The 25,754-nt window shown below is 33.5% G+C and overlaps 4 protein-coding genes across 4 annotated transcripts; 2 read left to right on the top strand and 2 right to left on the bottom strand.

Moving 5' to 3' along the window:
• Window positions 1-907: 907 nt before the first annotated feature.
• Window positions 908-5,194, bottom strand: LOC137825000 (L-ascorbate oxidase homolog). The gene is made up of 8 exons (XM_068630674.2): window positions 4,610-5,194; window positions 4,404-4,513; window positions 2,750-3,020; window positions 2,550-2,649; window positions 2,099-2,444; window positions 1,634-1,999; window positions 1,450-1,528; window positions 908-1,358 (listed from the first exon to the last, which is right to left on the bottom strand). The coding sequence occupies exons 1-8, from the start codon at window positions 4,766-4,768 to the stop codon at window positions 1,152-1,154; spliced, it is 1,638 nt and encodes a 545-aa protein (XP_068486775.2). The 5' UTR covers window positions 4,769-5,194; the 3' UTR covers window positions 908-1,151.
• A 2,531-nt stretch (window positions 5,195-7,725) lies between these two features.
• LOC137819618 (signal recognition particle 43 kDa protein, chloroplastic) lies at window positions 7,726-9,384 on the top strand. Its single transcript, XM_068623521.2, has one exon. The coding sequence runs from the start codon at window positions 8,001-8,003 to the stop codon at window positions 9,267-9,269; it is 1,269 nt and encodes a 422-aa protein (XP_068479622.2). The 5' UTR covers window positions 7,726-8,000; the 3' UTR covers window positions 9,270-9,384.
• Window positions 9,385-14,213: 4,829 nt separating this feature from the next.
• LOC137827824 (late embryogenesis abundant protein) lies at window positions 14,214-16,437 on the top strand. The gene is made up of 3 exons (XM_068634172.2): window positions 14,214-14,883; window positions 15,197-15,382; window positions 15,966-16,437. The coding sequence occupies exons 1-3, from the start codon at window positions 14,410-14,412 to the stop codon at window positions 16,251-16,253; spliced, it is 948 nt and encodes a 315-aa protein (XP_068490273.2). The 5' UTR covers window positions 14,214-14,409; the 3' UTR covers window positions 16,254-16,437.
• A 4,652-nt stretch (window positions 16,438-21,089) lies between these two features.
• On the bottom strand, window positions 21,090-25,048 carry LOC137825406 (lysine histidine transporter-like 8). Its single transcript, XM_068631079.2, has 5 exons — window positions 24,539-25,048; window positions 23,527-23,660; window positions 22,209-22,654; window positions 21,933-22,064; window positions 21,090-21,840 (listed from the first exon to the last, which is right to left on the bottom strand). Exons 1-5 carry the CDS (start codon window positions 24,841-24,843, stop codon window positions 21,355-21,357), a joined length of 1,503 nt encoding a protein of 500 aa, XP_068487180.2. The 5' UTR covers window positions 24,844-25,048; the 3' UTR covers window positions 21,090-21,354.
• Between the last annotated feature and the right edge of the window lie 706 nt (window positions 25,049-25,754).

Raw genomic sequence — 25,754 nt, 5'->3', positions numbered from 1 at the left:
ACTTCAAATTCCAATAAACGCACACGAAGTCTTTGATTAAAAACAAGGCACTTTCAGGGAAATAATAAACCCTAACAAAGAACATGGGTGGTTCTTATTTTAGCTATTAACTTCTTTTGGGTCATTATTTGGGCTGAAAGGATGCTTGGTTTCCGTGGGCTTATCATAGCCTTTTGCTTCCTGCAACTCTATAATTTTTCCGTAAACCCCTTTACTTTTTCAAAAATAGAATATTGTTTCTGACTATTTTATATGTGTAAGCTTTTTTTCTGAATTCTGAATTCTGTTAACTAGAAAATGTTTTGTATAGGGTAATCCATGATATATTTTGAAATTTTATTATTATTATTATGGATTGCATGTAGTAGAAGGAAAATACTGCATTTCAAATAGTAAAATTCCTACTGAGGTTTTGAATGACATTATCCTACAAGAGTTTTGTGATAACTTCAAATTATGCATTTGAGAAGCTTTTTTTTATCAATTCAAGATTATGTAATTTCTAAGTTATAACTTGTTCGTTTAATTTTTAATTTATAAGTATGAAAGTTTTAAAATTCCTTCTCATTCATATTCACTTTGTCAAAAATGCACAAAAGCTAGAAGGTATAGAATTAAAAATAGGAGGCGTGGATATTTTGTGTACACACAACAATTTTTTGAACTACTTTATTATATATCCTAGATTACTACTAATTTTAATTCAATTTCCTCTCTTTAGTATTAAAATAATGAATATAGTAAAAAATATATAACTTTGAAATGAATAAGAATTATTACATTTTTGTAATAATTTGTATTGAAAAATATAACAAATGATAAACAAAGGGAAATATTAAAATACTTTCCTATCTATTTGACTAATACAAGTAGTATTTAACTATTTGACTAATAAAGAGAGAGCAAGTGGATTAAACTACCTTATGTATTTAAAACAAGAAATTTTCTAATACAAGTGAGAAATTTATTAGTTTAAAAAATAAATCAATGGTGACAATTTAATTATTGCAATAACAGGATGGTGAAGTATGAACACAAAGAAATGGTGAGACAAATTTGCAAAGAATGGGAACAAGTGAGTCCCTACATAGCAAGGTCAATGACAGACATCTTAGGTGTTTTTGAGATTGATTTGATTCTGGTGGAGATCCTCATCTACTTGTTCTTCCTGCTGCTTTGCCACAAAGAAGAGCATTTTTGGGAATTGGGTATTCATCCCTGATTGATCCAACTGGTGAATACACTCGCATATAGAATTGTTGTCCAAGGTACTGTCGTGCCCAAAATTCACTCCTCACATTCCACATACCCACATTATCCAGTGCCATGTAAATTGCAGTCCATGACTTGGGATAAACCTGTAACACAATTTTTTTTCATCAATTTACTTGTCTGATTCTGAATTTGGAAACATGCCAACCAAATTCAGTTAAGTACCAAGTTACTAACCTGTGTTGTGGACCTTGATACTGCATCTCTAAGGTTGTACTCGTTACGACTTTGAGGTGTCCACACACCACCATCCATTCTGAATCAGAAGAAATACCACGTTAAAATTTTACTGATATGAAGTGAAGGTTTTAAACTAAGAGTGATGGATATAGTATTATGGATATGAAAGGTGAAAACTTACCCTACAACCCAAAACGAGTATCCGTCAATGTGCCAGCTTTGGACAATGTTTTCGTGGTTCTGAAACACGATCTCAACGAAGGCTCGAAAATCAGCACCCATGACTGAGGTGTCAAGATACATGGGTTTACGAGAAGGGCTATCTGGAATGCTTCCAACTTGGAAAACCCCACCAATCTTGAAGTAATCAGCGAGCTTCAAAGGAGTGTCTGCTGGTATGAATGATACACTGTTCACTGCATATCTCTGTTTCCTATTCACTTGTGCTGCTGAGCTCACCAATGTAATTGTCCTACTTACGTTAATTAAACCATAATGGTAGGAGCCTTGAGGATTTGGCCTTGGTCCACTTGCTGTCAAGTTTGTCCTATAAATTGCAAAGCTTATTGTTAGCCAAAGAAACTAAAGGGTCATCAAATCCACCAAAAATAAGCACCAAAGTATTAAGAAGTGAAGGACAATATACCTGATTGAACGAGCTTGTTGGAGGGACCAATCAATTTGATCAGTTGGGCCACCAGGAATTAGGCCAGAAACAGATTGTTGAGAGTTACTGTAGTGAAGAATGGCAGTGCTTGTGATGATTTTGTCAGTGAAACGGGTGGACACTGCAATGTAGTAGTCCTTGGGCGCTTGATCAGCTGTGATAAGCACAGAATAAGATTGTCCCACATGAACATCTAACGAGGAATAAGTGGTTTGTATGGTGTGAGTTCCCTCAACTTCCACCAACTTCATGCTGTGGCCTTCTATCCTGAAGTTGAGACTGTTTTCAAGTCCAACATTTGATATTCTAAGCCTGTATGTTTTCCCTGTTGTCCATCAAGAGAAGGCAAAATATACATTACCATGCAAAATCCAACAACCTTAAACAGAGTAAAAATCCACATTTGTAAAGGGAAAATAAATAGTCATACCTTGTTCAACTGTGAATGTTGTGCCGTTTGGACGACCGTTGATAAGAACGGCTTGAGGCAATGGAAGTCTATGTCCCAAATCTAGAACAGTTTGAAGCGTCTGAGATAACAAAAATCACATGTCAATGAAAAAAAAAGAAACATAAAACAAACATGTAGGATACAAATTTTGACACCAATGTTTGGATAGTATTGATTACCTTGTGATTGATTTGGTACCAATCTCCAATAAGAAGACTGAAATCACCAGCTGGGTCAGGAAATGGGACAGGGATCCTTGGCCTGCTAAGGATTTTGATTGCTCCAAAACCACCAGCTGCTTTGTGGAAAGCAAGAGATGGGAAATAGAAGAAACTTCCAATTTGATCTTTGACTTGAAGTGTGTAGGTGAAGTTCTGCCCTGGAGGGATGGGGCATGTGGTTCCATAAACTCCATCTTGGTAAGAATTTCTCCTTTGTTGAACACCATTCCTGTTGCATTCATCCAAACAAATAATTAATCAAAACTTTTTCACTTTTTTGTACTTATTATTATGCAAATTATAGGTAGTCAAATCAAATTTCTGGAGAGAAACAAAAAGTTTTCTGTTAAAACTAAGTGTATGCTTTGGGTTGAAGGCAAGAGGATACATAGATACCCAAGTGTCTATAAACATTAATGGGCCCAAACAAGGATGGGCTTGACTCGTGAGACACGACATTATGAGTTAAGGGCCTGACTCGTGAATTATAGATGTTCCAGTTAGGTGTGGGCTTGCAGTTGAATGGGTCTGGTCCGTGACAAGACTTAAGGGCCGAAGTGATGGGTGAGAGAGAGACATTTATTAAGTCCGTGTTTGGTTTTGGTTTGTATAGATCTGTGAGTGTATGGAACCTCCTCTCTCTTCATTGATGAAGATAAAAAAAAAATAGTAATAAAAAATAAACTAAGAAACTAAAATAATTAATAATTAAACATACATAGGCACATGCGTGTGACTTTAATTATTATTACTCTTTTCAACAACTTGGAATCGTATAAAACTGAATGTCTTCATTAATGGTGTATTTGGATTGGGGAAAATATTTGAGAAAGTAAATTTGAAGTAATTTGATAGGAAAATAAAATTGTTTGGATTGAGATATATTGATGTAGATTTATAAAGAAAGTTTATTAAAGTTTGTAAATGATATGATGATTGTGTGAAATTTTGTGAATGACTTAAATTGGAAATAATTATAAATAATTTAATATAAAAAAAATTAAAAAGTTAAAATTAAAATAAATTAAAATTTAAAAAATAAAATACATATTAATAATTAAATTTTAAATCACTTCTTATTTATTATTTTAATTATTCATTTTATTATAATATAAAAATATATATTAAGTATTATACTTATATTTATATTAAAACATAACTTTTATACATAATCAATTTTAAGAAAAAACAACTTTTTTCATAAATATCTTCACATCATAAAAGAAGATTTGAAAGAATAAAAATACATTGTTTTTTCTTAATTCTCTATCATTTTTTTCCTTATTTTTCCAACTTTTCCTTCAATACTCTCATTCACTCATTTATTTGCATTACTCTTCCTAGAAACAACCTAATAGAGTGAGTTTCAAAAACATGGTATGAACGCGTTTTTCCAAACAAGGTAAATCGAGTTTGATAGGAAACTCTGGCATTACTAGTTCTATCAAAAAAAGGAAAACAGAACAAGACATTTAGGAGATTGCACCACTCTGCCAGTTGGATTATGAGTGGCCGCGTTAAGAACCTTGTTTTCAACAAAACTTTGTACCGAACTACATTTGTAACATTTTATGTTTTTTTCAAGAAATGCATTGAAAGAGAGAGTTGTTACCATGACAGAAGAAACGGCTCGGTCAAGTTATTGCGTACGTTGATGATCAAATTGTCATTGGTAACAGAGTAGATTTCAGGGCCTGGGAACTGGCCATTGATCAAAATACCCTGCAATTGCAACACACATTCAAACCAAAAACAATGAGAATGAGAACATATAACAACATAAAAAAACCAAGATACGAGCAATAACAAACAAACAACCTGCTGTTTAACTCCCAGAGGATAAATGTCACCGTAGGTAACGGTCCAGTCGAAGAATCTATAAGGGTCTTCCGCAGCAACAAAAACCAAATCCAAAAGCAGCAAAACGGAACAGAAAGCAGAGAGAGCACGTAGTTGTTGTGATGGTTTATTCATCATGTTGGCGAGAAGGTAGAAAATGCAGAGAGAGAGGCAATAAATGAAAAGGGTTAGGAAGAAAACGCAGAGCTTATGTTGTATTTATAAGAAGAGAGTGAAGGTTATGGAAAGGTTGAAGGTAAGGTGAGTAAAATATTTTGACATTTTTTTAATAGAAAAAGGAAAAAGTAGTTGTTGGATTGGCACGAGTGAAAACGGTGGGAAAAGGGAAGGGTTTGTTTGGCGGTGAATGCGTGTTATTGAGTTAGCATTGAGCAATGCTGAAGCTGTATAACAGTGTATTAAGCCGCGAATTCTGACGTGACACGCGCTGTTTTAATCATATACTTAAATTTCCCCAAACAATGGTATCTGTACGCGGAAACAATTATAGTACCTTTGTCGTTTCTGGGACATTCTGTTTATGTTGTTTGGGTGTTGGGTGTTGGTGTTGCTTCTTTCATTCATTGGAGTTATAAAGGAATGAGAATTGGAACTAAGAACTTTAATGGGACCCTGCAAATTATCACAATAATGTACACTTCTTTAAGCCTCATTGCAAATTTTTTTTCATTATTCTTGACTCTCTCATGACAACCTGGTGGATTTGACTATTTGGTGTGGAATTAGATTTACTACAAATTAGTTCAATTATTCAAAGGCTTTATTTCGTTTCATACATGGTTTCATGTAACATCTTTGGTTGGTTTCGAATGAGTCACATGCAAGAATTGCTTGTTTCTTCTGCTTCACCATTGACAACTGACATGTCAGTTTATTATTGTTATTATTTTCTTTGACGTTTGAATGATATATCAATTTGAAGGGTTTGTTTTCCACCTTGATTGAAGCGTATGAGCTGGTGCAAGGAAGACAAAGTCTGCATATACGTAACCTTGGTGGCTTCTCGATATTTCAATTTCTTCCACCATTATTTTTTTTATATATTGGTATTCAATTTAGATATTGTTCCCATAGTTTGATCGCTGCGTAATTTTAGTTTCTATGAGATTTAACAGTTCAATTGGTTTTACGGTTTTTACAAATTCAATATCAGTATCTTGTGTAAATATGTTATCTTTGATAATGGTTATGATTAAAGAACACGTTAATTGTTCCTGCTAGGGAGATGGGACCTAGAGAACTGTTGAAGTCTTCTTCTCCTTCCTTCGGTCGGGCAGGTGGCTGGGTGATGAACTGGGATCCTTCTCTTTCTTCTGCTTATCCTTCGGCATTCGGGACTCGGTCGTCGGGTGAACACCGGATGGTGGGGGTACCTGCGAAGGCACTTCGACGCTCAAGTCAGTAAAGCGGGTGGTTAGCTCTCAGGTAGGTGAACAGTAATAATGACACACCTCACTCCTTGAAATGCGTGCTATTTATATTATTCTAGTGGGCCTACCTTGTTGGGCCCGTTTATCGAGGTGGATACCGCTTAGGGTTGCATTACCTAATTCTTGGTGATGGATTAGCTTCACTGATCTTGGTTTGAGCGTTAATTGTAATGGGGCTCGGCCATCAGCCAAATTCTCAGAGTGAGGATCGGCCACCGGCCAAATACTCGTGGCCTTCGGCCGTCTCAGTTGAGTCTTCAACGGTCTCGGTCTCTCGGCCAAGTCTCCAAAAGGTCCCGACCCTCGGTCTCTCGGCCAAGTCTTCAAGGGGTCTCGCCCTTCGGTCACTCGGGCAGATTGACTGGGCATCGGGCAGCCAGGTGGGTCCCAGTCTCGCCCGGTACCGGTACATTAATATTAAAATAATGATTTTAAGAAAATTTTGAAATTACACGTGAAATTAATGATTTGAAAAACCAAAAATTACGCATTTACAGTGAAACTAAACTAGTATAAAAAAAAAAATGGATTTAGGTGTCTTTTTCTTCTTTCTAATGTTTGGTACTCAGAAGAACCAGCAAAATAAAGAAAAGGCCCAACCCAGTACTAGAGCAGAGCCGGAATTAATAAAAAAAAAAACGGAGACAGTGCACTATGCTTAAGGAAGTTTCTTCATGCACCCCTACGTTTTTCTTCCTGCACCCCCACAATGTAATGCAAAGACAAAAATATCCCTATTATTTTTTAAAATTTCCAAAATACACATAAAATCCACACTACTCTTTCTTCTTCCGGACAATGCAATTCGGTAATTTTACGGAATAAGAAATCCGCATTTATTTTTTTGCATTCCGGATTGGTAAATCCGGTAATCTTCCGAATTGGTGAATCCAGTAATCTTCCGGATTGGTGAATCCGGTAATCTTCCAGATTCAGCAATCCCAAAATCAACAAGTTGCTTTCGAAACATCCCTTTATTTGAAAAAAGAACACGAATCACTTCCGGATTGATGAATCCGTAGCACACTCCCGGATTGATGAATCCGTAGCACACTCCCAGATTGATGAATCCGGTAACCTAAAAAACTCTAGTTTTTTTAAATAAAAGGTGAAGGTCAGTTTTGGAATTTACAAAATTGTGGGGGTGCAGGAAGAAGAAGCCTATGCTTAATTAACAATGGGCCCTAATTTGGGAATTGAATTGTGCATTCTTTTCTGACGTAATTGCTTCCTGCAACTAATGATTTTGAACCTGCTCACTTAATGAATTTTTTAATTTACAGAATTGTCCTTCATTTCAAAATTAGAAATCTAAAATTGAAGAATACATTTTGAAAAAAGAAATTTAAAATAGATTTTTTTTTAAAACAAAATTTCGAAACAGAATTGAGAAACTAAAATCTTATTTTAATTTTTTTTTCTGAAAAACAAAATCCGGATGCATGTTCTTTAAGAAATAGATTGTTAAAAACAAAATACGGAAACATATTCTGAAAATAAATGTATTCCAAAATAACAAATTGACTTGCACTCCTATTTAAAAAAAACATTTTAATCATTTCATTTCACATTATAATGAATAATAAATATATAAATAATTTTATTTTTTAAAATAAAAGTCTTTAATAAATCAAAGAGTTAAAAACCAAGCTTTCATTAGGATATGTTTTTTGGAAGAACAAAATGATTGGGATTTTTTTAGGCTTTCTTTCTTGATCCATTGCACAAAAATTCCTCCATGTTCTGAAGTGATGGAGAAACATTAGGAACCACACAAATTTGTGGCTAGAGTTTTTTCAATATATTGGCGCCACGCCAACGCTGTAAAATAATTTAGGAAAAAGAAATTGCAGAACAAAAAACAAAGGAGTGTCCAGTTTGGCAGTTATGATTTGTTGATATCCAGTGGCTGCCACGAAATGGATGTGGTTCCTTATCCAGTAAGTCCCCCAAACATGCCCCTTTTCACTCCGTCACTGCCACTGCCACATGTTCAACTTCAACCCTCCCAAACACACCACAAACCATACCAAAAAACCATTACCAGATTATTAATGGAAGCTATTTTCGTCACCAAACCAGCTTCTCACTCTCACTTCAAAACTATATTCTCTTCAAACCCCAAACACTTCTTTAAACAACAATCCTTTCTCCCCATCCCAAACAACCCCACGCGCTTCCGCCTCGTCACCGCTGCAATCCAAAACCAACAACAAGAAGCAGCAGCAGCTTCCAAAGACACCGAAGACGAGTCCTATGGTGAAGTCAAAGGCATTATCGGCAGCAGAGCCCTCGACACCGCCGCCGGAATGGAGTACCTTATCGAGTGGAAAGACGGCCACGCGCCGTCATGGGTTCCGGCAGATTTCATCGCCAAAGACGTTGTCGCGGAGTACGAGACCCCGTGGTGGACCGCTGCGAAGAAGGCCGACGAGTCCGCGCTCAGGAACCTCGTTGAGTCCGGCGACGGCCGCGATATCGACGCAGTGGACGCCGACGGCCGAACCGCGCTCCTCTTCGTAGCGGGACTCGGCTCGGAGCCGTGCGTGAAGCTGCTTGCGGAAGCCGGCGCGAATCTGGACCACCGCGACCGCAGCGGGGGTCTCGCGGCGCTGCACATGGCGGCGGGGTACGTGAGGCCTGGCGTGGCGAAGTTGCTGCTGGATTTCGGCGCGGATCCCGAGGTGGCGGATGACCGCGGAAGAACGGCGTTAGATCTGGCGCGGGAGATTCTGAAGGCGACGCCGAAGGGGAATCCGATGCAGTTCGGGCGCAGGATTGGACTCGAGGGCGTGGTTAGGGTTTTGGAAGGGGCTGTGTTCGAGTACGTGGAGGTGCAGGAGATTCTTGAACGGAGAGGGAAGGGAGAAAATTTGGAGTACCTTGTGCGGTGGAAGGACGGTGAGGCCAATGAGTGGGTGAAGGCGAAGTTTGTGGCGGAGGATTTGGTCAGAGACTACGAGGCTGGTCTTGAATACGCGGTGGCCGAGGCGGTGCTCGCGAAAAGGGTGGCGGATGAAGGGACGCCGGAGTTTTTAGTTAAATGGGCGGATTTGGATGAGCCCACTTGGGAGCCCGAGGAGAATGTGGACCCTGACCTTGTGAAAGCGTTCGAGGAAACTAACAACCAGGCCCAGCCCAATAGTAATGGGCCTGCTGTCGTCGTTTCCAATCAAGATAGCCCATAATTATTTTATTTTTTTGTATTTGGACTAGGATCGCTAATAACTGTTTTGTACCAAATGAAATGAGGGACTACAAAAATCTTAATCAAAATCTATACAAATTTTCCTCGCGGCTCAAGCTTCAGTAACAAAGGTTGGCTTTATAGCAGAACATGTCACAGATTCAACGAAGTCCTAAATTTTATGTACAGTTAATAATTAATTAATAAGGCTCATTTACCACTAACCTATCCATATATATATATATATATATTTATGAAGTGACACTAAGAAATATATTTAATTCATGCTTTTCTTTTTTTCAAAAACTAAAGTTTATTATGGAAAAATTTAGGAATCCTGAAGCTTTTTATTTTTAGCTACATACATTTTATTCTTGTTTTATTTTTACTTTAAATTAAATAAATAATATTTAAATGTTTTTTAGTTCAAACATCACCTAAGAATAACATGGATGTGCTATTTGTTTTTGGTCCTGTGGGGTTGTTGAACTGTAGGAGACCAATGCAATGCACTTAGAATCTAGAACCTAGCTTCCATTTTATTAACTAAAATTAACTCGCCACTTAGGATCACTGCAACAAAAGCAAAAGAAAATAATGGAAGCAAAACTCTTAATGGCGGGAAGGGAAAAAGGGAGTTGGGCTGGGCTTGGGCTTTCGCTCTTCCACTTCTTATTTGCACTCCCCTTTGTTTGGGCTCTACATTCAGCACCTCATAGTCCACATGTTTGGGATGTTTGTATTTCAAAATGTATATAATCTAAACCGCAACAAATATAATTTTAATTCACAATCCAAAATATATAAGGTATATTATGAACTGTGCAATCTAAATGATAGAGTTTTTATTTTGAATTTTACATTCCATAACATGATTTTAAAAAATAAAAAAAGAATATTAAAAAAGTTAAAATAGATTTTTGATATTATATGGGGTGCACGATGCAACTTCCCCTTTGTTTGGAGATACTAGTGGACATCCCATCACTCTTCCAAGTCAAAGTGATTAATAAATGATTAAAGACAGACATCGAAGTATAAAGATGAAGGGTGATTAGAATTGAACTGATATAAAAAAAGTAATAGAAAATCAATAAAAAAAAACTAATAACTTAATAAAATAAAAAAAATGTCAGGAATAAATTTGAATATTTTTTTTTATAAAGGGATAACGAGAAAGTCATGTGCACATAATCAAAAACTAATTATCCACTTATTTGCCCCAAAAAACTGTGCCTCCCGTTATTTGACCCAAAAATTTATCAATTATTTTTTAATTTTTAAAACATAATCAAATATAAAAAATAAAAAGATATTTATTTACATGTTTGATTAGCAATCATATATGATAAAAATTAATTAAATTTATTTAAAAAATAATTTTCCAAAATATATTAATTATATTACAAAACAAAAATATTAATCATATTTATGGTAAAAACAAAAAAAAATATAAAATATATTTATAATAAAATAAAAATATTATATATATTACTATAAATAAAAAATTAGTTATATTATTGAAATTCAAATATTATTTTTAAAATTTTCAATGTTAAATTATTTTTTTTATACAAGATCAATGATGTAATATGTTATAAACGAGACAATCATTATCCACTAAATTTGAAGGCATAATCGATTACATTATGTTATAAATGAAATATAATTAATTATTCATCAGTTTTGAAGATATAATTGATTATTCATTTGTGTTTTTTTTTTTTTTTATGAAAATGAATAATTTTTTTTTAGTAATTTGCATAAATGTGTGTAAATGTTGAATCATTATTATAATTTTTTTATACAATTAATAGTGTTATTTAAATTTAATACAATTTTTTTTAATTATATTTTATAAAATTGTGAATATTTAAAATATTTATTTCTATCTAACAATTTTAATTTTTTTTACGTATATTGATAATTTTCCATCTAACTATTTTTACAATTATGAATATCAAAATATTATTTTTAATGCAAACACAATTAGTTTATGATAATTTTATATTTTTTATTGATTTACATAGTTTTTTTTTCTTATCTAAAGTCAGTTTTCACACAGTTTTAAAAATAATGTTTTATTACAAACAACTAAAATGTATAAATAAATAAATTATTTTTTAAAATTTATTTTATGAAAACTTTTCATCCCAATGTTAAGTAACTTTTTTTTTAAAGTAATTATTTAATAGTACCGAAAATAATTTACAAAATGTTAACTAACTCAAATATACACAAAAATAACTTATATTTTATTATTTAAATATTTTAAAGACAAAGAAAATTTGTAATCTTACATTTAAAAATTCAAAATATACTCAATCCAAACTTACTAACTTTTTTCATATTTTTTCTTCACATTTCCACTCTCTCGTATCCTCCTAATTTCACTTCCCAATCCAAATACATCATAAATTCAATTACACACATCATATGCATTCATATGCACTGTAAATCATCTCATCTCAAACATATACATGATTAATTGATGATTAATTCTATAAACTAAAGATAAACATTTAAGCATCTAAGATAATTCCTACTCCACTAACTCCTTATCATTTTGATCTGACTATAAATGTAAGATCAAAATCTTGGTTTAGGTTGAAAAGAATATAGAAAGAAATTATAATAAACTAATAAATGAGAACTTATATTGATATCATATTTAAAATCTAGTATTAAAATATTGTTGGATCTTAAATTAAATACGCAGAATCTCTTTATATTATTATTATATTATTCATTAAAGAAAAATAATTTTTTTCAAAATAGAAATGTAAAGATATGTCTAGATTCATTTTACATTTATCAGGAGAGATACAATCCAAGTAGAATTAAAACTTGAAATATTAACAAGAGTGAATAAATATTTTTTTTTAAAAAAAAACATTACCAGTAATTCTCTAAAAATAAAATATTTTCTTCCTTAGAAAATGAATAATTATATAACTTTTATTGTTACTAATTTGAAATAATAGTTAAATCAATATTTTTATCCTTGCTGATATTATTTTAATTATCATTCATTATTATCTTACCATGCCATATTATTATTATTTCCATAAATATATATTTTTTTTCTGCTTGTGAATGACAGTGAGGATAAAATAGATTAAAGACAATAGGATTGGAATGATGAATAGTATAAATAAAAAAGTGGTGATTATGATGATCATAAATGAGATTTTTGTGCGAATAAATCCATGGAATAAACGTCAGAAAACGTTTACTATTTGAAAAGAATCGTGAAGAGTAGTGATTTAATTTTAGTTAGACATTAGGTGCTAAATGAAGCAATGGGTACCAAAAAAAGAGTTAAAAATAATGATTACAGAAGAATGTATAATAGGAGTTAAGAAAGCGAATTTGGAAGATGGTATTCTTTTGATATTTTGGGGAGGTATAATGAATGGTTACATAATTAGAGAAAGTGATGCAGAGATATTTTGGTGGAGTTGAAGGGTTTCAGAGCTCATTTGGAAATCTGGTTGCTATGGTCGTTTTCCCCACAGCTAATATCCGTATGAAGTAGTTGTTGTTTGATAGAAACCACTGATGATGCGTGGTATTCTGGTAACTTCTCTCACAACTCCCACATTCAAACCCTTTCGCTTAAAAAAAACCTTATAAATTATAGAAAAAAGTTATTAAGAATTGCAATTTAAATCTAATTCAACATCATTGTGAATGGGCAGAGCAAGGTGCTCTTATTTTACGATGGTAGGGATGATTGCTTCCATTACTGACCAGAAAGACACCAAATTCTCCTTTAGGTGCTTCAACAGCGGTATAGGTAGAAGGAGCTGGTACCGAAAAACCTTCTGTATAAAGTTTAAAATGGTGAATTGAGGTAGAGTAGACCAATGATCCTGTAGTCATTTTGTCGGCGTGAAGTTTATATTCATATATAAGAATTTTAAATTTAACTTAATCTTATAAATCAATTTATAAAAAAAAATTCATACCTAAATATATCAATTTTAAACTTAATTCAATACCATAAATCAACTTATAAGATAAAATTTACATTTACATGTAATATTTAATTGATGTAAGATTTCTAACCGAGAACTGAAGGAGCTAGTTTTACTATTTGTTCTCGAACGGGTGTTAGGGTTTAGAGAAAGATTGTTTCTGCTTCTACCTCTGGTTGGTTGCTATCACTCCAAACTTCATGTTCTCCTTCCTTCTTTCGGTTGTCTAGTCTCAGAGGCGGGGATAGTACTTACAGAAAGCACTTCAACGCTTAATCCAGTCAGGTTGTCGGTTGTCAGTACTCGGATGTCAGAGTACTGTAGATAATGACGTATCTGGTTCTTGAAATTTGTGCTATTTATATTATCTTAATGAGTTTTTGTTGGTGGACCGAATTAGGAGATTGATTCATATTTAAGGTTGTGTTAAATAATTCTTAATTATAAATTAATCCTGCTGACTTGATTAACCTATAACTTGTTGTAATGAGTCGGTCGGTCACGTGTCGCCTTGTGGTTAATTGATTGAATAATCAAGTCATCGGAATACACTATTATAAAAAGGTTGATTAGGATTACATAATAATTTTTTCTTATAAAATAAAAAGTTATGTATCTAAAAGACTTAGGAGTTTGAATTTTGAATAAAAAATAAGCAAAGTCTCTTGTAGAAACCGCGTGGTAGCAAATGGTGCAACTATTCAACACATTGGTGTGCCGGCCCAAAACCACAAGCCACCACTTAGACTTATTTAATGCAAGAAATTGAAAAATTGAAGAGAATGGCCCCACAATCCAAGTGTCTCACGCATTCTCACTCAAATATTCAAACCCTTCTTAACTCCCCATGGATCTTTGGTGCTTCCATTAACACTATCCTACTGTCACAAAAAACAAAACACTCACCAATGTAACATCTTATTACACTGCAAAATATAAGACACACCAATGTTTTGTTCCAAAACATATACTAATATAAATTAATTTACTAAATGTTAAAATTTTTATTTTATTTTAATAAATGTGGAGTTAATGCCACATATTAGTTAATTGTGAAAGGGTAAGTCTGACAGTAATTGAATGGTTTGATTTGATTTGATCAGTGGTGTATAAAAACTATGTAGTTGGAGAGAGAGAGAGAGAAAGAGAAGAGAGAAGAAGATGGGTGGAAGAATGCACACGAAATCGGACTCGGAGGTAACGAGCAACAGCATGGAGCAATCGTCGCCGGCGCGTTCGCCTCCGCGGCGGCCGCTGTACTACGTTCAGAGCCCTTCCAACCACGACGTCGAGAAAATGTCTTACGGTTCGAGTCCCATGGGTTCCCCGCACCACCATTTCCACTACTACCTCTCTTCCCCCATTCACCACTCTCGCGAATCCTCCACCTCTCGCTTCTCCGCCTCCCTCAAAAACCCTCGAAACTTCTCATCTAACTGGAAGAAGCTCCACCCCCACCCCCAGCACGACGCCGACCCCGACGACGACGGCGACGACGGCGACGACCTCGACCGCTCCTCCCGCAACCTCCGCCTTTACTTCTGCTTCTTCCTCCTCTTTCTCATGCTCTTCACACTCTTCTCCATCATCCTCTGGGGCGCCAGCAGGAGCTACAAGCCTCGGGTCATTGTCAAGGTAACATTTCTCGACTCGGTCAACCCCGGAGTTGAGTTGCTCTTCCCCTGACTCGGTTTAATAATCACAATTTAATTCGTGATATCGTTTTTATTTATTATTACGTATGCGTACCTCGTTCGTTCATACACGGAATCGAGACTCTGTTTTGGGTAGCTAGCGCACAGTGCAATGATTAATTTCTAAGAATGTGGCATGGTGGGGCCTTGTTCTGATTTGATTTGATTCTTGATCTTTTTTTCTTGTTATTATGTCTGTGATGGTGTTTGTTTGTTTGATCTGGGTAACAACCTAAGAAAATGTTGTGGAACAGAGCATAGTGTTCGAGAACTTGAATGTTCAGTCGGGGAACGATGGAAGTGGCGTGCCAACGGATATGTTGTCGCTGAACTCAACGGTCAGAATGGTGTACAGAAACCCTGCGACTTTCTTCGGCGTTCACGTCACTTCCACGCCTTTTCAGCTCAGCTATTACCAGCTTGCAATAGCCTCTGGCCAGGTTTCTCTTTTCGTGCTTCAAATTTTAAATTGAGAAAAAAGTTGTTTGTTAGTTTTGGTCGAAGCTTTTGGTTAATTTGATGCATAAAGTGGGGAAAAAGGGTGAGAGATATGGGTTTTGGGTACGTGGAAGGGTGCATGGGGGTGTGTGTTTGTGGGAACAGCCTTACTGGGAAAGCTGAATTTGATTGGTCCTCTTTATTAAAAGCTGCTATATCCCTAAGCTTCCTACATCATCATCATCCTAGTTGTGGGGACCCGCAAAACAGAATTTTTATATAATAAAATGGTTCATTCTTTTTATGACTATTCAATTCGCACAGAGCCTTTATGCCTCTCACGTGATTTTCACATAAATTATTGCATTGCAGTTTTTTTGGATTAGAATTTGATTTTCGGATACCCACAGACATTCTGGATACCCGTTGCACCCGACACGCTTCAACGTTACTCTCCACCACATATCTTTGTCTTTTTCTCATACTGGTTTTGGTTAAAAATTACTGATGCATGTATATGATATGACTGATTTCTCTTGCATTTGATTTCTGCATTCACTATGTAAAATGGGTGTAATGTAACAGATGCACAAGTTCTACGAGTCTAGAAAGAGTGAGAGAAAGCTGTCGGTAGTGGTGTTTGGGCACCAGATTCCTCTCTATGGGGGCGTGTCAGTTCTGGGAAACACTAAAGAGCATTTGCAGAATGTTGCATTGCCTCTGAATCTCACGTTTACGGTCAGATCAAGGGCTTTCATCTTGGGAAGGTTGGTGAGGTCGAAATTCTACAGAAGAGTGAGATGTTCTGTGACATTGCATGGCAACAAACTTGGAAAACCTCTTCATTTAACCGATTCATGTGTCTACAAGTGAGATGTTGTGTCCCCTTATCACGGATTCATGTTTTCCATTTATCACTTGTAAAGGTTGCTGCTGCTACATTTTTTGCTCCTTATTTTTAGTCCTTTGTCACCCATCTTCTAGAACAACAAATTTGTCCATTTGTATCCGTAAATATCTGAACGCCAATTTTTAATGTAATGTCTCATTTTCGTAACTTTTCTCTTCCTGGTCCTGCGCAATTCTAGCTGCCCAAACCCCATATCTTGTCTATTTAATCCAGCTAGTATGATATCGTACAATTTATAAAAAAAATTAAAATAAGTGTGGGGTCACAAGCCCCGTCCCTTATAAGATGGATTATTCTCGAGTTTTTAAGTTTTACTATGATCATGAACTTGTATGAACCAAGTCTAGTCTAGTAATGTTGTTGGGTGATTCATTTTCGATCATAATATTTGAAGAACTTGTATTTACTTTTAGATAGGAATGAAGAGAAAGAGATCACTGAATTGGATAAATACGAATTTAAATATAATTAGGAAATGGATGGAAATTATCCAAGTTAACAATTCACGAGAACAAAGAACGATTCATAAGACACGAGTCTAAGACTAGAAATCGCTATTTTTAACTTAATTGTATGTTCTATAAGGAGACATATCTCTTAGTTAAATATAGTAAAAAAATGGAATAATATATATTGTACACTTATTATAGGTAAAAATAAGTAAAATATATATGTAAAAAAATGATATTATTTTGTCAACATATGCTTGAATTTTAGAGGGACAAAAATAAAATATAATTTTAGGGTTGTATTTAATATATTTAAAGTTTTATAAGAATGCAAGCCATATTTAACCATACATGTAAAATGGTATAAAACTGAGTCAGAAAACATACCCATCAAGAGTCAACATTTTCGCTTTCATATGAATAGACTATTATTTTTCTTGTTGATTTCCTTTCCAAAATAAAAACCTATTTTCAAAAAATTCACCCAACTGAATCCATTACCTCTTTAATTTCTAAAATAGACCTACGCAAGGTTCACAACCCAATTCTTACTTTGAAAAAGGCCCTTCTACTCTTTTTTTTTTCAAATTTTCTAAAAAAAAAACAAACACAGGATCTAAACTAAGAATTGGGAGTAACCACGTCGAGAATTTGATTTTTGAAAAACTGATTTTTCAATGTAGTCATCTCATACTGAGAAACTAGTCATATTATTAAATGTTAAAATTTCGACTCCATTGTAAACTAAATTTGAATGAAGTAAGTTTATTTCGACATTTTTTAAAAAAAAAATGGTATATTTTGAGAAAAATAATCTTTTTTGTCACCATATAAGTAAACATAACGTTAACTATTTTTAAAGAACTAGACTTGTACGCGTTCTTATAGTGACCTTTAACCACTAAAAACTTTAGTATTTTAAGCCCTCTTTTTCAAATATATGACTATATGTATGCGACTGTTTTAGTTTTAATAATCAGTCTCAATATTAAATATCTACTTCATAAATACGTGATTATTGCATTTTGCTTATGATGTTTTTGATAACGTAAAGTTGTTATCATTATCAAAATGCATGACAAGTTCTGTATTTTCTTTTCCCTGAAGTCAGATAGTTTTGGGTTGTGCAGAATGTTTGGAAAAAAATATTGCAAGTATGAGATACTTAGATATGCAATAAAAGTTGCTTTTAAATAGCTAATTTGAAGTGAATTGGATACAACAAAGTGAAAGGTGATTTAGATATCATCCAATGCAAACAAACAAAATATTTATATGATTTTATGTAAGTTATTTTATGTATGTTTATGACATAGAATAAAATTCCATTAGGCCTCTTTCTTATTCAAATTGTTCTTTGTAACAATGTAAGTTATTTGAAATTTTGATTTTGTGATTAGGATTTTTTTAAACTTTTATTCGAATGTCTTGAAATTGGACGAATAATGCGTGAAATTAAACCATTTTAATAAAAACATATTATAAAGAGCACAAATGTTAAAATTTAAAGAGTTGAAAACTATTTTCATGTACAATCCTAAAAGATTTGTCCGGAAAAACTCCGACATATACCTAAATATAAAAGAAAAAGCTATGGGCCCAAAGCCCAATATATAGTTCTTCAATACTTTATTATTTGTGTGATGATATCTAACTGCTATAAGAAAATGTGACTATAAACAATTCTTTGCGGTTTTATTTTCATTTTCAACTTAGCTGTATGTCTTAAAAAAATTAATGATTCTTTTTAGATAGTTTGTATATGTAAGCTACAGTTTTTTATATCATAACATTTATATTTGGAAGAATAATTATTTTATAATTTAAGTTTTTTTTATTATTAGTGTCTACTCATATTTAACATTTTAAAGGATAGTTTAAATATAAGATAACAAAAATTAATGCATGTATAACTCAAGATACTGAATTTGTATGTTAACGTGTTGATTAATTAGGTTGATATTGACCTATAATGTAATGTAATATACACGAGAATAATTTATGCAATTATTAGAAACCTCATATTCTAACTACCACTCAACATCAAGAATTTTCGAACCTTCCTTTAAAATAATTTTTAATTATAATTAAAACTCGTTTCTTTTTCAATAATGAAATAATTATGAAAAAGGCTTACCCAGCCGCCACTTGTACCTTTGTTATCTTGGATTTTTTATTTTTATTTTATTGAAATAATTTATCTTTTTCTTATAATCCTTTGTAATAACACATCCATGAGTGCATCATGAATGAGACTAAATACATTAATAATTTGTTTCACTTTCGGGTAGCTTTCATTATGATATATAATGGATTCACCAAGAATATATAAACATGCATGTTTTAATATTTTTTTTTCAACAATAAAAAATTAGATAAATAGAAGTACTAGGTTACTCCAACCCATATAAAAAAAAATCACCTTAGATGAAAAAAGGGTGACAAAAAGCATAAATCTAGATCAACAACAAGGTCTCAAGCCTTACATGTGGATAACTAAACAAAGAACAAAACAACTTAGTATACCCCTATGCATAAAATTACCTCAACATATTACAAAAAAGTTTCATTGCACCACCTTCGTTTTCACCCAACAATAAAAAATTGCAATGACATTGGTTGTAGTCCTATTCAGATCAAAAAAACTTCCATGCATAAAGCCATTTTTTAATGTTACCATTCAAAACATTGCACACTATCCATGGATTTCACAACCCTTTTCTATCATCTGCTTGCTCTAGCTATGCTCTTGAAAAGGAGCTCTCATACATGAAAATCATACAAAAGTCATTCAATAAGCAAAATTTAAACATACATATAAATTAGTACACCAATCAAAATACGAAAAATTTGAGTTTGAAAATTTATAGTTAATCCATGCCTAAGCCTTCATTTGTATCATAGTAAAAGTTTCAATATGATCCACCACTGTATTTTTTAAAATAATACAATTTCTCTACAGATACCCCATATTATAGTCATCCACATGGATTTTCACATGTTATTTCCCACACAATTAATGTCCATCAAACCAATTTGTTCAAAGTGTTTTTCAACTCTATCCCAATGTACAAATAATCTACCCACCTAGCATCAATCGTATACCACACCTTACATTACAAGAAAATCATAAAATCAAAATCAATTTTAGAGATCGAAAATAATTAATTGTTATAGTGACTAAATTAGAGACTAAAAAAGGTATTGATTTCTAAATTAATTTATTGATAAAGAGTTTCTAAATTAGTATCTAATTAGCTACTAATTTTTGGTAGCTAATTAGATACCAATTTAGAAACTATTTATCAATAATAAAAACCAATAATTTTTTAAATGTCTAAAATGATCTCTAATTTAGCCAATAGAAAAATTAATTATTTTTTATTTTTAAAATTGATTTTTATTTCATAATTTTCTTGTAATGTTAGAAGTCACTTTACAAATAAATAAAAAGAATGTTTTACACTTTTCAAAATAATTCCACACATAACACATTCTCCACAATCTAAATTTTTCTACTAATAAGATTATCATAAGTTCTAATTTTTCTTATTAAGACAAGTCATGCAAAACAAAATGTGCTGAGCACAAAGTTTTTACATCTCAAAAGTATTTAAAATTAAAATTAGAAAGTGACTACACATTAATTAATTTCAACATGATTACGTAAGCAGATTTCGTAGAATAATTATTTTGATAATTCCCCAACCAAGACCACTCATCTACCGAAATTCTTCTAAAGACAGAGTTCTTAGTTCCTCCTCCATCCATGAGAGCACTAACATGTTCGTATTCTATTTATTTTGAAATTTAAATTGATTTTATTTTCAACAATAACTATTCACAGCATGTCCCACTAAAAGTAAATTGTTTTGGTACAAGTTGGTGGTGTGTCCACTAATTAAAATATAAAAACTTTTCCTTTACAATTTTTATTTCTAATAAAATATTATATTATAATAAAATAATTTTGTTCAGTTGTTAGGTAAGAAAAATATAAATGTAGATTGAATGTTTTGTATTATTAAAATAAAAAATTACAACTTACGAAAATTCAAAAATCAAGACAAATAAACAATTTGCCTGCTAAGGCAACAAAAAGTTAGTGTCCCTTAAAACTTGCGCCAATTTTTTTTTTCCTGTATCACTAAATAAATGTTACTCTCATAAATTTATAGTCATCTCTTTTTCCTATATCATTAGAGAAATGTTATTTTAATAATTACATAATCAAAATATCCGTCTCCTATTTTTTTTTTTATCTTTCTAATAAAAGATTTTTTTTCTTTCTACTTTTAACAGTTTTAATATTTGGACTTGTAGTTGACTTCTCTGTATAAAAAAGGTATATATTGAAAACCAACTTTTTTTTTTCCTTTTAAAGAACTACTTACCAAGTATTTTTTAATAATAATAATAAATATAAATAAAATTTTAAATAAGGCAATAATATACACAATTATATAAAATAACAAAGATAGCCACTCATTATAACTCATTCTGTATGATAGAGGAGATCTTGGTGGGGCTAGGGTATAATTAAATATAGGGTTGAAAAATAAGTTAATGGTATTTGGTAAGCAGCTTCTGGTTGTTGCCAACGGTTGCAGCAGTGTTATGGTTTGAAGAAGTTCGCATTTAACCCTTTGTTTGCAAGAGTCCTTGCAGATGCAGCTAACAGAAGAACACTGAGAAGCAACCCTAAGCACCCGAGTGCAGCGTTGAAGCACCAAACTAAACCTCTTCGTGGAGGCTTCTTCAGGGATAAGAACATGAAACAGGGGTATGCATAGGTGATCGGCACCAGCGTAATGCTTCCAATGAGTGCTGATAGGCTTGGCAGGAACGGGAATGTGACTGATATAAAAAATGTCAATCCCCCGAAAAATAATCGTATGCATGTTCTCGCCAATACTGAACATTTCTCGTTCTTCATGCTCGTGTATCTTATCTCAAGGTTGTCGAAAACCGGCATCGCGTAGATTTGGTAGCTGCTCAAACAGTGTATGATCACTAGAACGTATAGTGCTCCCATAGAGAATTTCGTTATTTGGTTTTTGTGCAGTTGCGGGAACGAATACAACAATCCACCATCGTTTATCTGAAACAAGCATGCAAATTTATTAGTTAATCAGGTGAATCAAAAACCGTGCGTAATCTGAGAAGTTTGATCGATTGTTGCTGCATTCTTGCCTGGTTTCCATAGGCCCAGAATCCGGCGATTGCAAGGGGAAAGACGCACATGGAGATCAGTACATATGACATACTCACTCCTCTGCGCATTGGTTCTTTGGATGTTCGTTCGAAATCTGAAGGCAGTGTTCCCTGCAAAACCAAAATCCAAAACACTTCTCTTATTATTGTCACTTTCAACATGAAAAGTTTATGGTAAATCTCATCTCATAAATCAGTCACTATGAGAGGTTTATTGAAAATCTCACAAATCTCTTAGATGTTTTAAAAACTTGCCTGTATTTCGAGCAAAACATTATGACCTCTGTAGGCTAGAACGATGATTCCGATTGCATTGAGAACGTCACTGATCTTAGCCACCGCAGTGGAATCCTGGGAGAGGGTTGATTTATAGGAGACGTTGCTGGGCCTACCCTTCTTGACGGAGAGAACCCAAAAGAGGGTGCAGTAAGTGATGGAGGTGACGGCTCCGACGAGAGAAACCATGGCCATGGAGTTGAGGTTTGGCAACTGTGCAACGAGAATGGCGGCGCAGGTAAAGACCAAGAACCACTCAGCCCCGGTAAGCGCGTGGGCACTGCAAGTGTTTCCATTATCACTGTCGCAAAGTGTGTTGAATAATAGTTTCAGGGTCCCACCACCGGTGATGATAAGCATGACGCATGTGCCTCCTGAAAGATACATCACCGGGAATAGTGCTGCCACTTTCCCTAACCTTTTACCTACAAAAACATGTTCAAACGTAACAATGTTAGCCATTTGTTTCTTTTTTTTACTCACCCGTTGGATCCCGTGCAACGTGTTAAACGAAAATCCACGTGTTTTTGTTTGTTGTCTTTTCCAAGTCTGAAAAGCTTGCATGGTAATAAATGAAAATCCACGTGTCTTTGAAGAAACTTTTGTTGTCTTTTCCAAGTGTGAAAAACTTGAATGGTAATAAATGAAAATCCACGTGTCTTTGAATAAACTTTTGTTGTCTTTTCCAAGTATGAAAAGCTTGCGTGGTAATAAATGAAAATCCACGTTTCTTTGTTGTTACGAAAACCGTTTACACGTTAAGGAAATTATCATGTACTTTTGATTTTACGCGCAATTTAGATTAGTCTTTAACAAGATGTTCTTGATTTATTTGTAAATTGAAAATTTTAAATGCATGTCATGGAAAAATTGAAGGATAATATATACAAAAATAGTTTTGAAAACAAAAATAAATCAAGGTTTTGGGTGGAATAAAGGGTGATTATGACTGCTTCGTGGTAGTACTAATATATTCGCAATAGCATTTTCCATAAATAATAATAGCACTAACCCATGATGATTTTTTATATTTAAAAAAAACAGGCAGAAAAAGACAAAATGATGGGGTATGGTGTCAATCATGGTAGAGCCTTTATATATTTCAGTGTGAATCAATGAAAAATAATGTAGCGTCAAAAACCTAATTTAATTGTGGTTGTGGATGAAGAATGGAAAAGAAATGCAGACAGCACTTTTGGAAAAAGAGGTATTCATGTGAACAAGGTGAAGGTGAACACGGATTTGATTTGAATTTGAATTTGAATCTGAATTTGGAGAAGGGAGAAGTTGTGGTTACCGAATGCAGCCATGGCGAGGAAGAGGTATCTGCTGTGACGAATTCCAGGGACGGATTCGTGAAGTTGAACAAGAAGAAATATTGAATAGAGCTGCCAAATGAATGCTACTGTCAAACATGCTGTGCCCCACGCCCTGCATGCCATTCATATTCTTTAGTACATAAAAAATCTCTATAGATCACTATCACTATGATATGCATGCATGATAGACCCGCACAAGCCAGAACATGAATCATGTGGATCGTAGGTCCAACCAAAGACTTTCGCGTAGACTAAGACTGCTTTGGATGTTCACAACTCATATCTTTCACAATCTTAATTATTATTAGAGTTTTTACATCAATTAAAAATTACTATTTTTTTAATAAAGTTCAATTCTTAATATGTTATCAAAACCTATTTTAAGGAGTGTTGGTTGGACTTATCAGGTTACTCGTTATCTGGTTGTTATCAGACTAATCATAATATAGACTACTCATAATATGTAGTCTCACGTTTGATTTTGGTAGTCTAGGATTGATTAGAGATTTCACATATATATGTGAATGTAAATCTCACCTGATAAGTGAGTTTAACTTATAAGTCGGTTTGATTAGGGTTAAAGTTGAATAATGAAACTGAAAGATTGATTAATTAAGTAGAGCTTTCAAAGGTGTTGACTCTTTGTGCAGGTACATGCATGTGTTGTCTTCATTATACAGCAGACTCTAACACATGTACACCTACCAAGAAAGAGTGTGACACTTCAATTTTTTCTTGCTAAAACTTAGACCTACCTAATTTATTATGAATTTTCAACAAATTTTAACTAGAAACTACATGTAGATGAGAGATTAATCGTGTACAACACTACAACTTGAGATCCATGGAAATATATATTTCTAAATGATGATGATTATTATTATATATCTTAGCTGAATAAATAGTACTGGAGTTGAAAAGGGTAGTAAAAATTTCCATATTTTAATCAAACAAGTTTGAAAGGTGGTTAAAGAATGAGGCATGACGTACCAACCAAGAGTGGCGAAAGCAAGTGGAAGCATGAGAGCCTGGAATCCGATGTTGGAATTAAGAACATGGAAGGCTGCATAAAAGGCATTCCCGTTTCTTGATTCAGTGATGGGAAGCCACGCATCTTTGGGGTGTTGGTGAGTGAGTGATGGATGAGCTTCTGAGGGAGAGGAACCAGTTGGTGTGAGTGGATCAATGTGGATGATGAGAGGAGAGAGTGGGGGTTTGAAAGTGGCATCTGAGTAACTCAGAAGAGCTATTTCTGATCTCAAATATTCATCTGCTTTAGCCACTTCTCCCATCATCAACCAAACCTATTTCTACTTCCAATGAGATAATTTGGTTTCTGTATAGTTAGTTATATATATATACCCCAATGATATAACAGCTAAAACACCCACAAAACCACACTTTCTGAGAGAAGAAATTGAAGCTTCCTTTGTTTCCTGTGTACCAAAAAAAGGGAAAAAGAATTGAAGGTGCTTTTAACTTTGAAGGGCACAAGAAACTGCAAACTCTTTTATAGCATGGATTTAAAGTCTCCATAAACGCGTGGAATGCACTAAAAGATCAGTGACATCACGGTGCTGATCTCACTCCTGACCTTCTCACAAGACCAAGTTACGTAATCTACTTTTTTTTCCAAAACAGTTTTGGAAATGATTCAACTAAGATTGGAGATAAATTAGAGAATCAGAACAAACCTGGATGGTTGTAATTGAGGTTTTTTTTTTTTTTCTATTACAAATAAGATGGAATCACTTTTTAAATGGTGAAATCTATTCTTATTTTTATTTTATCCTTTCTATAGAAAATCATGAATTAAAAATTAATTTTAGAGACAAAAAATAATTAGTTGTTGTAATGACTAAGTTAGAAACTATTTTAAAAACTAAAAAAATATTTATTTTTTAAATTAGTTTATATTGTTAAATGGTTTCTAAATTGGTATCTAATTAGCTACTAAGGTTTTTGCTACTAAATTTAGAATCTAAATACTTGGTAGTTAAAACCTTGGTAGCTAATTAGATAACAATTTATAAATCATTTAACAATAATATAAACTAATTTAGAAACCAAAAAATTTTGTAGTCACCAAAATGATTTATAATTTCGTCACTATAGCAACTAATTATCTTTGGTTTTTAAAATTGTTTTCTAATCAATGATTTTCTTGTAGTGTATTTCCACACTTTTAATTTCATCAAATTTTTTT

This window comes from Phaseolus vulgaris, chromosome 11, assembly GCF_051622355.1.
Source record: "Phaseolus vulgaris cultivar YP4 chromosome 11, ASM5162235v1, whole genome shotgun sequence".
NCBI classification, from domain to species: domain Eukaryota; kingdom Viridiplantae; phylum Streptophyta; class Magnoliopsida; order Fabales; family Fabaceae; genus Phaseolus; species Phaseolus vulgaris.
The sequence above is the reverse complement of the archived record's forward strand: the minus strand, read 5'-3'. Positions and strand labels throughout refer to the sequence as shown.

What these genes read in the sequence shown, in the direction of transcription:
- LOC137825406 (XM_068631079.2), bottom strand. Translation starts at nt 24,843, where the DNA reads ATGATGGGAGAAGTGGCTAAAGCAGATGAATATTTGAGATCAGAAATA. An exon ending in CCTCGCCATGGCTGCATTCG is followed by an intron (nt 22,655 to 23,526) that starts GTAACCACAACT and finishes ATGTTTTTGTAG; the next exon opens with GTAAAAGGTTAGGGAAAGTG. An exon ending in TCTGGGCCTATGGAAACCAG is followed by an intron (nt 21,841 to 21,932) that starts GCAAGAATGCAG and finishes TGCTTGTTTCAG; the next exon opens with ATAAACGATGGTGGATTGTT.
- LOC137819618 (XM_068623521.2), top strand. Translation starts at nt 8,001, where the DNA reads ATGGATGTGGTTCCTTATCCAGTAAGTCCCCCAAACATGCCCCTTTTC.
- LOC137827824 (XM_068634172.2), top strand. Translation starts at nt 14,410, where the DNA reads ATGGGTGGAAGAATGCACACGAAATCGGACTCGGAGGTAACGAGCAAC. An exon ending in AGCCTCGGGTCATTGTCAAG is followed by an intron (nt 14,884 to 15,196) that starts GTAACATTTCTC and finishes GTTGTGGAACAG; the next exon opens with AGCATAGTGTTCGAGAACTT. An exon ending in TTGCAATAGCCTCTGGCCAG is followed by an intron (nt 15,383 to 15,965) that starts GTTTCTCTTTTC and finishes GTAATGTAACAG; the next exon opens with ATGCACAAGTTCTACGAGTC.
- LOC137825000 (XM_068630674.2), bottom strand. Translation starts at nt 4,768, where the DNA reads ATGATGAATAAACCATCACAACAACTACGTGCTCTCTCTGCTTTCTGT. An exon ending in TACTCGTTTTGGGTTGTAGG is followed by an intron (nt 1,529 to 1,633) that starts GTAAGTTTTCAC and finishes CTTCTGATTCAG; the next exon opens with AATGGATGGTGGTGTGTGGA. An exon ending in TATCAAGGTCCACAACACAG is followed by an intron (nt 1,359 to 1,449) that starts GTTAGTAACTTG and finishes ATTGTGTTACAG; the next exon opens with GTTTATCCCAAGTCATGGAC.